At 35.8% G+C, this 16000-nt stretch overlaps 1 protein-coding gene across 1 annotated transcript in view; it reads left to right on the top strand.

The window, feature by feature from the left end:
* The window catches only part of Utp18 (UTP18 small subunit processome component), a 36176-nt gene that overhangs the window by 10256 nt on the left and 9920 nt on the right, over positions 1–16000 (top strand). Inside the window, exons 4-10 of the mRNA XM_027924757.2 lie at positions 1351–1418; positions 5029–5117; positions 6983–7108; positions 7209–7383; positions 10221–10321; positions 10577–10667; positions 11749–11872. Of these exons, the coding sequence (XP_027780558.1) occupies positions 1351–1418; positions 5029–5117; positions 6983–7108; positions 7209–7383; positions 10221–10321; positions 10577–10667; positions 11749–11872 (774 nt within the window). The remainder of the gene's footprint in view (positions 1–1350; positions 1419–5028; positions 5118–6982; positions 7109–7208; positions 7384–10220; positions 10322–10576; positions 10668–11748; positions 11873–16000) is intronic.

Raw genomic sequence — 16000 nt, 5'->3', positions numbered from 1 at the left:
TATGCAGATTTCCCAAGCTCTTTCTCTCGCTCTTTTCAGAGTAGCTTCTTTCAAGTCAATCCTTTTTCTTGGTTCTGTGCCAGGGTCTTAAATGCCATCAAAGGCCAGACATGGTGGTGTATACCTATAATCCCAGTGGCTCTGGAGGCTGAGGCAGGAGGATCCTGAGTTCAAAGCCAGCCTCAGCAAAAGCGAGGTGCTTAGCAACTCAGTGAGACCCTGTCTCTAAATAAAATACAAAACAGGGCTGGGGATTTGACTCACCCCAAATTTAAATGCCATCAGGGGAAAATTCCTGGTATTGGTAGGGCTCACCTTGTTTATCTTCCTTCTTTCAAGAATCACAGTTCTGTGCTGCCTTTTCTGTATTTTCTGAAAATAGTTTTGCTTTTTTTTTTTTTTTTTTTTTTTTATGGCTACTTGGCTTAGTTTGGGCTAGTTTGTTTTTCTGCATTAAAAAGTTGCAATGACTTTTTGTCCTCTTTCACTTACTAGTTGTTCAGAATACAGCCAGCACGCTTCTCTCTTTTTTTCAGTGTTCATCCTCATGCTTCTCTTAAAGCTTACTTTATAATAGAGGAAAATGCTCCCATTTTATTTTAATGATATGAGATGAAGTTTTTTATATTCTTACCAATGTGGTCATTTTTTTTCAGACTTGTTCAGTTACATACATTGGTATTATAGCTTCTTTAATTAGTCCTGACATCGAAGATGTTTTGAAATGAACAATAGTCATATGACTAGACATAAATTAACAACAAATAGGTATCCAGGTGTCCTGTATCTGCTAGTTGAGGTGGGGAGAGGTTCCTGCAAGTTTCAAAATAAGCAGTGTGAGACTGTTCCTTGTAAAAAAAAAAAAAAAGAGAGAGACTGTTCCTTGTGAGTAAAGATAACTTCTGTTTTTGATGGTAGTAACTTCTGTGGAAGAAAGTCTGTATGTTCTCTCAGGGGTGCTCTAAACTAGTTTTTAAATGTATCAAGCTCTATGAATATACAGTGATTATCACAATATATATTTTTAAAAACTATTTAATTTTTTTAGTTTTTTTTTTTTAGGTGGACACAATATCTGTATTTTACATTTATGTGGTGCTGAGAATCGAACCCAGTGCCTCACGCATGCTAGGCGAGCGCACTACCACTTGAGCCACATCCCCAGCCCCACAATATTTTTTTTAATATTTATTTTTTAGTTGTAGTTGGATACAATATTTTTAATTAATTAATTTATTTTTATGTGGTGCTGAGGATTGAACCCAGGGCCTTGCTCATGCTAGGCGAACGTTCTACTGCTGAGCCAACCCTAGCCCTCACAATATTTTTTTAAAAAGTATTTTTGCTTAGATTTCAGCATGCGATGGGAGGAGTACCTGCCTGGGCAGAGACTAATAAGCGGAAAACATCTTCAGATGGTGAGTGTTGATAGCTTTGTTAGTAAATAAGTCCCTTTGCCTATTCTTTTATATTTGAGCTTTCTTAGGTTCCTTAGAAACTAGTGTTTCAAGTAGAACTTTTTTGAAAAAAAAAATTTGGTTTTAAAGTCTACCATTTCTCTGAGGGAAGCTTTTTTTAATAGTGGAAGATTTAATACAAGTTGAGCATCCCTGACTCGAATTTGAATTGCTCCAAAATCTGAAACTTTTTGAGTACCAACATGATGCCACAAGTGAAAAACTCCACACCATGAAATTTATTCATGAACAAAATTATTTAAAAATATTATATAAAATTACCTTCAGGTTATGTGTATAAGGGGTATAAGAAGCATAAGTGAATTTCATGTTTAGACTTGGGTTCCATTCCCAAAATAGCTCATTATGCATATGCAGATATTCCAAAGTCTAATCCAAAACACTTCTGGTTCCAAGCACTTAAGATTAAAGGATATTCAAGATAGTATGTTCTGCACTGTAAGGAAAATAAAGGGTAGATGAATTTTGTTTCTTTCCCAATAGAGCTATGTTGCATTATGGCATAGGATTAAGGAAAAACAAGTAATATTCTTGTCTTTTATGAAGTACATGTCAGATCAAGCCCAGATGATTGATCATAAAAAATCTGGTTTCCACTCTAGTTTTTAAAGTTGGCTCATATCATTATTGTCTTCTGGTATTTAATGTCCTTTGAGTTTAGATATTATAAATACAGATGGCTTAGCCACAATTTGGTTTCTGTGTTTCAAGTTATAAATTTTAGACTTGTAATTAACCTTTGAAATCCTTCAGGAAGTCTAGAATATATATCCTCCCACATAGTATAGGAGTGCCTTCCTTAGCGTCCTTGTTATCTAACGAGTGCTGTTTGATTGTCACCACCTCTACCCACCTCTTCCCACCCCCATCAGCCCTTGCAGTCTTTAATTCAGGGAGTGAGTATTTTGTATAATTTTGTTGGAAAGTTCAGTCTGAGAGGAAAAATAACCTTGTTTCTAATCAGATGCTCTTAGAAGTTGAAGGAAATATTAGTGATATAGTTTGATTTCATCCACTTCAAGAATCTTTTCTATGATATTATCCTCTGCTTAAATATATGAAATAATGTTGTACTTGTTACTAGACTGTTTTTCTTTTGGAACTGTTTATTTATTTATTTATTTGTTTGTTTTGAGACTCATCTTCCAACAACTCTAGTCCTACCTTTTGAACATATATGGATTATATAAGCTCTCATAATTTTAATCTTATAAAGCTCTTTTATTTGAGAAATGTCTAAGTTTTTTTTTAACATGTTAAACATCCCTTGTTCCTTTAGCCATTTTTATGACATGCTTGTAGACTCTAGGTCACTACTCTATCCTCCTGTATGAAACGTGTTTTTATTATGCATTTTAGAATGTTGCATTTATAAATCACCAACCTTTTAGATCTGTGTAATTATAGATATAAGGATGTGCTACCTGTTGAAACAGTAAATCATTCAGCTCCCAGCAGTTTAATCAAATAGAAGGTTTTTCCTGTGTTTTGGGTTTTTTTTTTTTTTTTTTTTTGCACATCAAATTGGGCTTGTGAGAAGGGACCCAAATTGAAGGGTCTGCTGTTTCTGGGTGGGTCTTCCTTTTGAAACTGTCCAAGGTGTTGATATAAGTTGACTCCCCAGAGGAGGTTTATTATTGGCTTTACCTGAAAGGTTTTATGATACTTTTGCCTACATTTTTTGTTTTGCTGTAACTATATCATGAGGTTACATTAACTTTGAGGGATGCCAGGAAGTTTTGTTTGGCTTTGTGCACAGGGGAAAAAGTAAATGGAAAGTCAGTAGTTGCCAGCCTGCTACCATCTGGGATATTCTAGCCTAAACCCACCTTCATTTTTACAGATGAGAGAGCTTCAAAGAGATAAGTGACTTGCCCACAGTATACTTATTAGCAGAATGGTGACAAGAACCCAGCTTCACAATTCTCTCCAATGTATTTTTAAATGCATAATTGAGTTTTTTAAAAGAGAAGTCCTCCCCTTCAAATAGAACAACAAAAGTAACATCACACAGCTCCAAAATTTGTTAGTACTAAGGATTGTTTTGTTATTATCATTGTTTTAATTTTAAACCCTTCCCCTTCCCTCCAGTTGACAGTTTGCATGTTTGTTAAATGCTTTCTGTATTTTCTTTTTTTCCCCTATACTTTTATAGTATGGATTTTTTTTTTTTGATCCATTTTCCAGATCACTTATTCTCTCTTCAACCAGTTTTGATACACTGTTAAAAACATCCATTCAGGGTTAAATTTTAATAACTTCATGTTTTAATTCTAGAATTTCCATTAGGGTCTTTTTATAAAAATTTTCTAATTGTTTGGTTCAATTCTGAATATTGTTTTTCATTATTCTTATATACGTATAAGAATATGTCAATTCACTATTCTTTGAAGTTTATGTCTGCCAACTTCATTGTCTAGACTACCTATGGGAATTGTCTGTTTTCCCTTTTCATTTGCAGTCAAGTTATCTTATTCATTTTTTTTTTTTTTTTTTTTCTTTTTTTTGTACCGGGGATTGAACCTAGGGATATTTTACCACTCATCTACGTCCCCAGACCTTTTTATTTTTTGAGATAGGGTCTTGCTTAGTTGCTGGGAGTCTCTTTAAGTTAAAGAGAGGTCTAGCTGTAACTTGCAATCCTCCTGCCTTAGCCTTTGGAATTGTTGGGATTATAAGCATGTGCCATTGTGCCCAAGCAAGTTATTTCATCAGTATTGGTTTGGTTACATTTCATTGAGTGCTGGACCTTATATATAAAAATTCATGTGGATTAATTAGGTCTAGGATGATGGTTTCCATATTTGTTCCTGAATAGGTAATTGGGCAGGCCACATGAGCAGTCCCAGAGCATATAGTTTCATTGAGGAATTATGAAGATATAAAGCTGGATTTCAGTTCCTGGAAGATTTTCTTATTTTTCTTATTTCACTCTCAATTCCATGTGTATTCTTTTGGTGGCCCTAATCCAGATCCGCTTGAGAAACAAGAGGGCTTTCTAGTACTTTTGTATTTTTAGCTCCATAAGTGTTTAAAAAGTTTGCCCAGCTTCTTTCTGCTCCATACTAGAATCATCAGTGATATCTAGGGGAAAAACAGCCCTGTTAGCTCTTTGAAGTTCTGATAGCGAGTTTGTGACATTGATCTTTTAGTAAAATGAAATTTTTTCTAGTTCTTTTTCATGTGTGTCATCTGGCTAGGTCTGCTGTCAACCTTATTGGTAATTTTTGCCATAATTACGAGTTGCTCTTTTTAAATTAAATGCTGGCTTTGTTTAAACTTATTTCACTTCATCTTTAGTTAAATCTCTGTATGTGTGTGTGTGTTAGTCTTTCATTCCAGTAAAGCTTTGATTTTAACTATATTGCATACAGTGTCATCTTTTCCCTTTTCTTTAAGATGTGTTTTGCTTTTGTCAATTGTGGCTTTTAAAAAGTGATCAAGATTGGGAGGCTGGAGAGAGTTGAAACTGGAAATATAGAAGTTTGGGGTAGGTGATGGGCCATCTTGTTGATTCTCAAGATCAGCTTTGTGGGTTTGTTCAACTTAGATGAAAGTGAAGAGGATGAAGATGATTTGTTGCACAGGACTGGGAATTTCATATCCACATCAACTTCTCTTCCAAGAGGAATCTTGAAGGTGAGAGTCTATAAAGTTGGGACCTATCCAGTTATTTACCTCTGAAATTCAGTTTGCCTCCCAGTACAGATGTATGGATTCCTATTATATGTGGGATTAAGTGTACTTACTGTCCTAAGAGATGCTAAATTATGTCTCAAGTAGTTCTAGGAATCCTATTTGACTTTTCCTTTTGTATTTTATTTCCATTGGCAGCAGCTTCCATACTGCTGTCATCTTTCACCTGACCTACTGCAGTTCTTTGTAGTTGACTGATCTTGCCCCTTCCACTTGACCTCTTTTTAAACCATTCTTCATGTAGTAGCCCGAGGGAGCTTTTAAAAATAAAATATCTGGTTATGTCACTTTTCATTGCTTTTGAAACCTTCTGAATTCCTATCGTAGCCTACGCTGCCCTTTGTGATCCGACTTCTGTTCACATCATCAGCTTCATCTTAGACGTCTTTTCCCTAATTCCCTACTTGTGCCATGCAGGCCTTTTCTGTTTCTTACATATGCTGAGTCTTTTCTTGCCTTTGAACCTTTGCTCTTGCTCTTTCTTTCTGTCCTTCAAGCACTGCTAGTGGCCTGCTCATTCTTAGTTTTCTTCTCAAATGTAACCTCAGAAATGACTATCTAAAGTGGCCTATACTATTTATTTTTTAACTCATCACTGTATCTAGCTGGTTCTTTGTGGTAACCAAGAACCTACCCAGAACAGTGGTTCAGTTAAATTTGTGTCAAATTAATAGGCCTTCTTATGACATAAATATTTCCCTATAATATAGCATGTGTATTTAGATGGGGCAAGGGAATTATCATGGTAAATTACTAGGAGACAGAAAGATTCTGCTGCCTCCCACCTTTTGAGGTCAGTTCATTCCGCTCCTCATAGGATACATTCAACTCCATTGAAAATGTAGTTCATATAAAAATTTAATTCGGTATTCACAAACAAAACAAATATACATATGCTACTTGCTTTAGTTTTTTGTTGTTGTTGTTTGTTTGTTTGGGGGTGGTGGGGGTAGGTACTGGAGATTGAACACAGGGATGCTCCACCACTGAACTATATCCCCAGCACTTTTTTATTTTCATTTTGAGAACACACGTGTTCTATTCCTGAGCTACATCTCCAACCATTTTTATTTTAATTTTTTATTTTGAGACAGGGTTTTACTAAGTTGCCCAGGCTGGCCTTCAATTGCAATGCACTCCTCCTCCCTGTACCTCCCAAGTTGCTGGGATTACAGGTGTGCACCACCATACCTGATTTGCATTGTTGTTTTGTTTTGTTTTGGTGGTAGTACTGGGGATTGAACCCAGGGCCATGTGTATTCGAGGAAGCGCTCTACCAACTGAGGTATATCCCCAACGCAGCTTTGTTTTTAATTGAATTTTTGATGCAGGGGAAAAAACCTGTAAAGCCAGAAGCAGTAACTGAAAATAGTCCCAGTGATTCATGAGATTACCATCACTTTAAACTAGCAACCAGGTACCCTGGGAGGAGAACATAAAGCAGTCTGTGCCAACCATAGAGCTGTGGGGACAATTGCATGGTGCCTCTTACACTTGTGCTATCGATACAGAGATACCAGAGCAGTAGTTTTAAGTAAAATTTCTCCAGACGTGAAAATCTCCTAACTTAAATGAATGTATCTTGAATGATAGTATGCTAATGCTTTAAAGTTTAAATCTAGACATTTGGTGATTTAATCTCTTAATTTGAAAGATGGTGAAGTGACTTACTAGTTGGTGCCAGAGCTGTGATCTTTTGGTTACCATTCTAGTTGTTCTGATTTATAAACTATTTTTATGTTTTTCTCATGCTCTAAATGATATTAACTGATTTGGACTGATAAAATTCCAGCTTTATTTTTCTTTAGATAAAGAACTGCCAACCTGCTAATGCTGAACGGCCTACCACTGCTCGGATCTCATCAGTGCAGTTCCATCCTCACGCACAGGTTGTGATGGTCGCAGGGTTGGATAATGCCGTGTCTCTGTTTCAGGTATGCATTTTAGAATGAAGACTTGTCATGAAAAATGTTTACTACCAGCATATAGAGTCCATAGAAATAGCCAAAATAAACATTTTGTGCTTCCTTCTAGGTTGATGGCAAAACAAATCCTAAAATCCAGAGCATTTATTTGGACAAGTTTCCAATCTTTAAGGCTTGTTTTAGTGCTAATGGAGAAGAAGTTTTAGCCACAAGTATTCACAGCAAGGTTCTTTATGTCTATGATATGATAGCTGGAAAGTTAATTCCTGTGCATCAAGTGAGAGGTAAGATTGTTGTTGAACACACTGCCTGCCATTCATTCCCTGCCCAAGCTGAGTTGATTTAATGGTATTCACAACTACTTTTTCATTTTTTTTTTCTTTAGTATTAGGAAAATGTCATTGTGCTAATATGTTTGAATTAAACAAGTTAACTTAGTTACTAAGCACTTATGGAAAAATCTTAATTTGCAGATATGTTGTTGTAAAGTTAGCAATTGAGGTAGCAGAAAGAGCTTGAAACAGGGAGCAAGAAGACCTGGAATCCACTTCCTTGGACACATTGTTTTTCTTCTCTGATAGGAAATTTGTATACCCTTTAATTCTGCTTATTATAAATTTTGATTAGCGGAATAAAGCACTATTTTGGAGGTAGATCAGTCTTCAGAAGTAACTACATAAAAATAAACATCAGGTGAAGATTTATCTAACTTCTACCTTATCCATTCTTTTCCTGTATTCTCCTACCTATATTGCCACAAAATATAGTGACACGTAATGATTCCTTTGGGAACCAAAACCATTGTAATGAGGTTGGCTGGGTTAGCATAATAAATCTTGGGATATAGCATTGGCATAGGCCATAGCTCACTGGCAGTCTCCCTGTTAAAAAGCATGTGTAGCTGTAAAAGGACAAAAGTAGCTTTCTTTAAGTGTTTTCCTACTAGTGGCTGAAAATGAATTACAGCCAACTTCAGAAACATTTATGATGTTTATTTTCACTGTTGCTACTCATTCCTATTTTCTCACACCTTTAATGATCCTGTAGGTTCCTGGTTTACCTAACCGTGCCTTAAGCCAAAGTCAGTGAGCATGTGAATCACCTGGTAGTCCTGTTAAGTTGCAGCTGTGATTCTGTAGGTCTGAGGTGTGTCTGATTCTTCATTTCCAGTTGCTCTTAGGTGCTGCTGGTTCATGGACTGTACTTGGAAAAAATTTAAACCCACTCCTCATATTGAAATAGAAAATAATGTTATTAGTTATTAGTTTTACATATTACTTCACTAATCAAAGGAATGGATTTTGGACCATCCTTGTCTTGCATCCTCTAGCAGAGTACATTGAGGTTTAGCTAAGTTTTGGTTAGTAACCTTACTCTGGATCTGGTGGATATCTGAAGTGTATGAAGTCTGCTTTTTGGACTTGGCATTTGTCTTTTCTTCCTGATATTTTTCCTTTTTCTCTACCTTCAGTAAACATAGCTTGGTAATAATGATAGTAATGATAAATATATTTCTCTTTGTGGTGGTATATTATTGAGCACTGTTCTCAGCCTTTCATCATTATAAAATCATGCTTTTTTTTTTGGTGGTGCCATGTCAAACCCACAGCCTCATGCATGCTAGGCAAGCGCTCTGCCACTGCTCTAAATCACTAGCTGTATAAAACTGTGAGCTCAAGAAATTAATTAGACATTTATTGGGAAATTGCCAACTAATCAGGATATGAAAGCCTTCTTATATGTATGCAAACTCCTGGTTGTCATAAATAGTAGTTTGAAAAATGAAGAACATAGGATTGATGCAAATGGTACATTCCATTAACCTTGTCAGGGTTCATGACCTGTGGCTAGAAATGGCCTATAGTAAACTTAACCAGCATTTTCCTGTAGGGATACAGTGCTTCACTACATTTTTCTAAATCCTTTTTCTCAATTCAATATTTTAATGTAGCAACTTAAATTAAATTTTCTTTGACTGGGCAGTTGTTCCTGTTGAGCAAAGTCTAATATATACAAATGAGTATATAGAGAAAAGCCTCTTCTACTACTTTTCCCTTGGTATACCTTCCATTTCTTGGAGATAATTGGTTGTATTCTTTTTTTTTTTTTTTTTTAATATTTTTTTTACTTGTCAATGGGCCTTTATTTTATTTATTGATCCGTGGTGCTGAGAATCGAATCCAGGGCCTCACACATGCTAGGCAGGCACTTGGCCACTGAGCCCCAGCCCCAGCCCTGGTTGTATTTATTCTTTTTTTTTAATACCTTTATTTATTTATTTTTATGTGTTGCTGAGGATCCAACCCAAGGCCTCGCACATGCTACACATGCTAGGGGAGTGAGTGCTCTACCCATGAGCCACAATGTATTCTTTTCATTAGGCAGCTTTTTAGTGAGTAACTTGACTCTAAGCATTCTGATATAGTTACTGAATGTTTCAGGCATGGAAAAAGGGACATGTACCTTTGTAAATGAATAAACTGACTCTGGATTATATACTTATCTCCTGTGACTTGGTTATATGAATCCCCATCTTGAGAAACTAACCAGTTCTTGAATACACTGACACATTGATTTTGTTTTTGGACCCACAAAGTTAATGATTATACTCCTGTTCATCATAGAATGCCGTAGGTCGCGAGAAAATAGTTTATATATGTTTTTTGTCTGCCTCTGATGGCAGTGTACTCCCTTCTGGTGTTGAAGTTTGTGACAAAATAGGATTTTATCTGTTTAGTTAATTAAAGATATTGCTACTTTCATTTGGAAAGTTAGTTGATAGGTTTATTGTTTGTGGTCTCTTATATTTAATATTCTTTTTATCTTGGCCTGTATAATTATAATTTCTTTAAATTATTTATGCTTGTTCTGGCCTACAATTAAAATATTGAATGCTAAACAAGACAAAAAAGAAGTTTGCCGAGTACTTCGTAGTGTTCGTAGTGATTGGGTCCTTATTGGTGATCCATGAGGTTAGATTTATTTAGAATCTAAGCCTGGGGTTCACTTAATTTGCAAAACTTAGACATTTTAAAAGGAAAGAATTTGTTTGTCAGTAGGATATATCTTTATTGAAAACCATATAAAAATCTCATTAAATCAATTTATCTTCCTTTTTTAGGTTTGAAAGAAAAAAGAGTGAGGAGATTTGAAGTCTCCCCAGATGGCTCCTTCTTGCTCATAAATGGTGTTGCTGGATATTCTCATTTGCTATCAATGAAGGTGAACCATTGTTGTTGCTTGTTTCTTGGATTAGACATTAGTGTAAGAACAGTCTTGAACCTTAACTCAGTGTGTTCTTAAATCTGTATCTGAAGTAGAAGAACTTTGGGAGAAATTGTAGGCAGTTTGGGGAGACCGTAGGATAGGAAAAACAAGTAGGATCTAGAAAATAACGGTCTAGATTGCTTTTGTTCTATACACTATGGTCCTTCCACATACCTTGTAACAGTTGATAATCAGTGTTTATTTTTTTAGACCAAAGAACTAATTGGTAGCATGAAGATTAATGGAGGGGTTTCAGCATCCACATTCTCTTCAGATAGTAAGAAAATATATACCTCTTCTGGTAAGTCATATTGACGATACAAGAGAAGCTTTGGATGTGTTTATGTTTCAAATTATCCCAAAAAATGTTCCTTTTCAATTTTCTTGTTTTAGTAAGAAAATCATGTTTAGTTTTGGAAATTAGTTTTTGTTGGCATTTGCCTTTTCTCTAACCTAGTCATAGTGAGGGATTAGCCATTTAGTATGCAGGGCTAATCTGTTTACTTCTGCTTAATCTGCACCCTTATTCCAGCCTGGAAAATTTTGTCAAAGAAATAGTAAAACAGTAAAATTCACTGATTTCTCATTGTGACAAAAAGAATACCTATAATAGGGCAAACTTTGAAACAGTACTTCAGAAAAAGGAGGGATGAAGAGAGAGAGAAGAACCATCTTTGATGTGGATGTAGGGGTCATTATAGAAATGTACATCGACAGAGAAGAGGGTGGTCCCCAATATCAAGTGCTATGGGAAAGAGAAATAAAGAATAAGGACTAATTTTGGCCATTAGATGGCTATTTCTATCATGAAAATATTTGTGGTCTCTTATATTTAATATTCTTTTTATCTTGCCTGCATAATTATAATTTCTTTAAATTATTTATGCTTGTTACTCATGTGTATCATTCCTTAATATTTAAGTGGTAGCATAATTAAGTTATAAATTCTTTGTGATCTGGGTCACTTTATTCTTAATTTTTTTCCTCCATCAAAGAAAATTGGTATCTATATCACCTAGCCTTAGGTATTAGGTACTCTAATGTCTGTTGATTAATGTTTTTTCCCCCTTCATGTTTTTGTTCCAGTAATTTATCTAAGTAGAATACATAAACTTTTTCTGAAAGCTTAGTTGAAACATAGAATTTGTGATCATCCACTTTAAACCAAAAGATAACCTGTTTAAATGAATAATGTTTTTTCTATGTATGTGAATGTATAAGAAATATTTTTAGTCTGGATTTCTAGTGGCAGGAGGAGAGGTCATCATGGGTTTTTATTTGTAGTTCATTACACTATTAAAGAGAGCCTAAGAGTGGTCAGTTCAGTTGCCTTTCAATTTTACTTAAAATTAATCAAACCTTTCTTTGGCTCTTTCATTCAGAGGATGGGGAAGTTTATGTTTGGGATGTGAACTCTAGGAAATGCCTTAACAGATTTGTTGATGAAGGCAGTTTACGTGGATTAAGCATTGCTACATCGAGGAATGGACAATATGTGGCTTGTGGGTGAGTAAAGAGTTTTGTGAAACCTGAATCACATTGTGCTAATGAGAAACTGCTTAGGGATTGAATATACTCAGCGGGGAATTAGGAGTTTTGTTTACATCTACTCACTAGTAGGAAATAAATCATCTCAGGTCAGACTTTTGCTTTGCATTGTCTTCATGTGGGTTTTTTGTTTTTTGTTTTTGTTTTTAGTGTGGATAGACAATACCTTTATTTGATTTATTTTATTTTTATGTGATATTGAGGATCGAATCCAGTGCCTCACATGTACTAGACAGGCACTGTACCACTGATCCATAACTTCAGTCCTTTCATGCAGTTTTAATACTTATAATGAAGACTAGTGTTTAAAACTAATATAAACAGTTTATCAGCTTGTTAGCAAAGAAAGTGCTATATTACCTTAAATTATTGTATAGTTTTCTATATTTGAAATGCCCATTTGATCACATCACATTTTTCTAATATTATTGCCATTGGTGAGGTAGAAAAAGTCAACTTTGGATTTTAGTGTTAAAGATTTAGCATATTTTCCTTTAGCTATATAGTATAAACCAAAAACATGTTATTTGGAAATTCCATTTGTTAGTATTATAGAAACTTAAAAAATATTACTTAAACACATATCATTGTGTCATTATTAGAAAAAAAATGGTTATTACCTGGGTTATTATCTTTTGTTGGCTTAATTCTCCTACTTGATTCTAAAGGTTCAGGATGGAAGAGGAAGGCATTGGATACATACCAGTGGTTCTAAACTAACTTACTAAACTACTAATTGACGTCTATGGTTCTGTAATTTTGAGAAGCAGTATTTTTTAAAAAAATCTTTCTTAGATTGAACACAATTGAGCCATCAAGAGGTTTTAGTTAAATCCTGCCTATGTTGGGAAGTCAAGTGGGTCTGAATGTGAAAAAACAGCATACTCTCTATGTTATGTTCACTTCACTCCTTAAAATTGAGGAAACTGCTTGTATATTATCCCTGCCACCATTTGAAAACTGGTAAGCTACCTTGAGGCCTGGGAGGAAATGCAAGTAGAACAAGGCTGTGGAACTTGGAGACCAGGCCAGCATCCTATGGATGTGTGTAGGTGGTAGGATAGTGATGGTTACTTGGCGTTGAGGTACTCTGGTTGGGTCCTCTTCTTTCCTTTGTTACTTTTCCTTTGTTACTTAGTCATCCTATGCCAAACCTGTAGCAGGATAAATCTCAACTCTAGAAAAATATTTGCCAAAGTAGTGTGCACCATGGCACCAATTCATGATTAGCAGATCTGGGAATAAAGTTTTAAAATGAAGACTAGTGTTTAAAACTAATATAAATAATTTTAAGCAGAACTCCTTTTGCCTCTATGTGGGGCAAGGATAATTGCACAAAAACGACCTCCTTTTAGGGCTGAGGTTATAGCTCAGTGGTAGAGCGCTTGCCTCACATGTGTGAGGCCCTTTGATCCTCCGCACCACATAAAAATAAGTAAATAAAAATAATAAAGATATTGTGTCCATCTGCAACTAAAAAAAAAAAAGAAAAAAGAAAAAGAAATGACTTCCTTTTAAATTTGTGAAGTCAGTATAGTTAATCTTTTTCTGGTTCTTGCCCTTTCCTTTTTGTGTCACTTTTTATTAATTTCCCATTGAAGGGTCTGAACAGGAAAGAATCTAATACTAGTAGTTTAAACAAATTTAATTTTAATTGCCTTTCAGCATAATTGGATTCTGATAGGCTTAGCCAAAGACCATTATCAGATACTTATTATTGAACATATAAAGAAGGTCTTTAAGCCTTGTTAGAGAAGTTGTTGATGACATCAGGAAGGTAGGGAGAGTTGCTATTGCAGGAGGAGCCAGGCAGAGGCAGAAGAAGCTGGATCATGTGACTGCCTGCCTTTCTTCCTTTCTTTCCTAGGGCTGGGGTGGAAACCTTCCATTCTGGCCTCTACTGGGGCATTTTACTTCTTTGATCTTAAAGCCCATCTGTTACTGTCACCTCTTCTTATTCCATGTCCTGACTTCATGGATGCTTTCTATTTACAGTTTTGCTCTGGTAAGGAAACTAAGAATATAGTAAATAGGAAACTCTTTAGTTCATGTTGTCCTTTTTTAAATGGCTTTGGTTAATTAAAGATTGCTGTATGTTTTTATTCATTAAACAGTAGTGTTGGTACATACTTGGGAAATCATTGTTGTATAGTTCAAGATATAGAACCTTGGGGTAGTAGAGAAACAGGTGACTATGAAAGAGACTGAGGAGGAGAGAAGAATTGATAGGGTTCACTTAAGAATTTGAATGTTTTCAGCTTGTTTGGTTGATATTCTATAGGACAACAGTGGCTGGGGTAGCTCTGGTTGTGGCTTAAACTCTTTTTTTACAAGTCGCTGGAAATAGAACCCAGGGCCTTGTATATGCTATGCAGTGCTTTGCCACTGAATTGCATCTCTAACATGTGTCTTTAAGAAAATTTTTAAAAATTTAAAAAAATTATTTTTTTTAGTTATATGACAGTAGAATGTATTTTGACATATCATATATATATATTTATGGTAAATAATTTCCCAATTTTGTGGTTGTACGTGATGTGGAGTTACTTAAACTGGTTGTGTGCTCGTATATGAACATAGGAAAGTTATGTCTGGTTCATCTACTGTCTTTCTCATTCCCATTCCCGCTCCCTTCTCCACTCTCCGCCCTATTCAACCTGATGAACTCCCTATGAGTCAGCATTCACAGATGAGAGAGAACATTTAGCCTTTGGTTTTTTGGGTTTGAAGTCAAGTAGAGTTCAGGTGTCCTGAGGGATTGAACTATTTCTCAGTCTGTTGTACATTCTGCTGGTATGGTACTACAGTATTCTCCTTCCCTACTTTTTCATTTCACTTAGCATGATATTCTCTAACTCCATCAATTTACTTGCAAAAGCCATAATTTTATTCTTCTTTAAGGCCGAGTAATATTCCATTGTGTGTGTATGCCACATTTTCTTTATCTATCTGTTGAAGGGCATCTAGGTTGGTTCCATAGTTTAGCTATTGTGAATTGAGCTTCTATAAACACTGAAGCGGCCACGTCTCTGTAGTATGCTGATTTTAAGTCCTTTGGGTATACACTGAGGAGTGGGATAACTAGGTCAAATGGTGGTTCCATTCCAAGTTTTCTGAGGTATTTTCATACTGCTTTCCATAGTGGTTGCACCAATTTGCAGTCCCACCAGCAATGTGAATATAACTTGTAACAACATTTATTGTTAACTTGTATTCTTGATAATTGCCATTCTGACTGGAGTGAGATGAAATCTCAGTTTAATTTGTATTTCTCTAATTGCTAGTGATGTTAAACATTTTTTTCATATATTTGTTGACTGATCATATTTCTTCTGTGAAGTATGCAGCTAGCCCTGTGTTCTAAAGTCTTCATTTGAGGAGTGACCTTCTTTGGGCCACCTTCACATGTCTACAAAGGAGAAACACACAGCTATGGACAGGGCTGTGCAAAGTGTTCAGGTGTCTCGAGGGATTGAACTGTTTCTCATTTTGTTGTACATTCTGCTGGTATGGTACTACAGTATTCTCCTTCCCTACTTTTACATACTATTTTCTTTACCAGTATGCTTCATTGATAATTTGGGCTGGATACTTTGTTGTTGGGCCTGTCCTGTGCACTATAGGATGTTTAACAGCATCCTAGTCTTTCCCTACTAGGTGTCAGTTCTGTACATTCACACACCCCCCCCCCCCCCAGTTGTGACAATGACATTGAAGTTCCCCAAGAGAGCAAAATTACCCAATTGATTACCACTGTTGTATTGTAGTTGTTTTTTTTTTTTTTTTTAATAAATAATTTTATCTGTGGCTTCCATGTGCCCTTTCTATGTCCTTTTAGCTTTGACTCCCACCACCATCAGCATGTGGTGGGTCCTAGTCCCACTAGTTCCACTGATACTGGTGTTGATCAGGATCTGTGGTTGTTGTGTCAGGGTGGGGTTCTCCCCCTCAAGGTTTAACATCCAAGAAACAGCTGCGCAAGAGCCGAAAGTTTTATTTATAGGATAGAACCGAGAGAGAGAGTCCTCTGCAGATCAGAGGAGGGGTTCCAAGTTGCAAGTGGAAATTGGTGCCTGAGGAAGTGGG

Source organism: Marmota flaviventris, chromosome 17 (assembly GCF_047511675.1).
Source record: "Marmota flaviventris isolate mMarFla1 chromosome 17, mMarFla1.hap1, whole genome shotgun sequence".
Classification (NCBI taxonomy): domain Eukaryota; kingdom Metazoa; phylum Chordata; class Mammalia; order Rodentia; family Sciuridae; genus Marmota; species Marmota flaviventris.
Note: the sequence above shows the minus strand (reverse complement) of the source record. Positions and strands in the feature narration are given on the sequence as shown.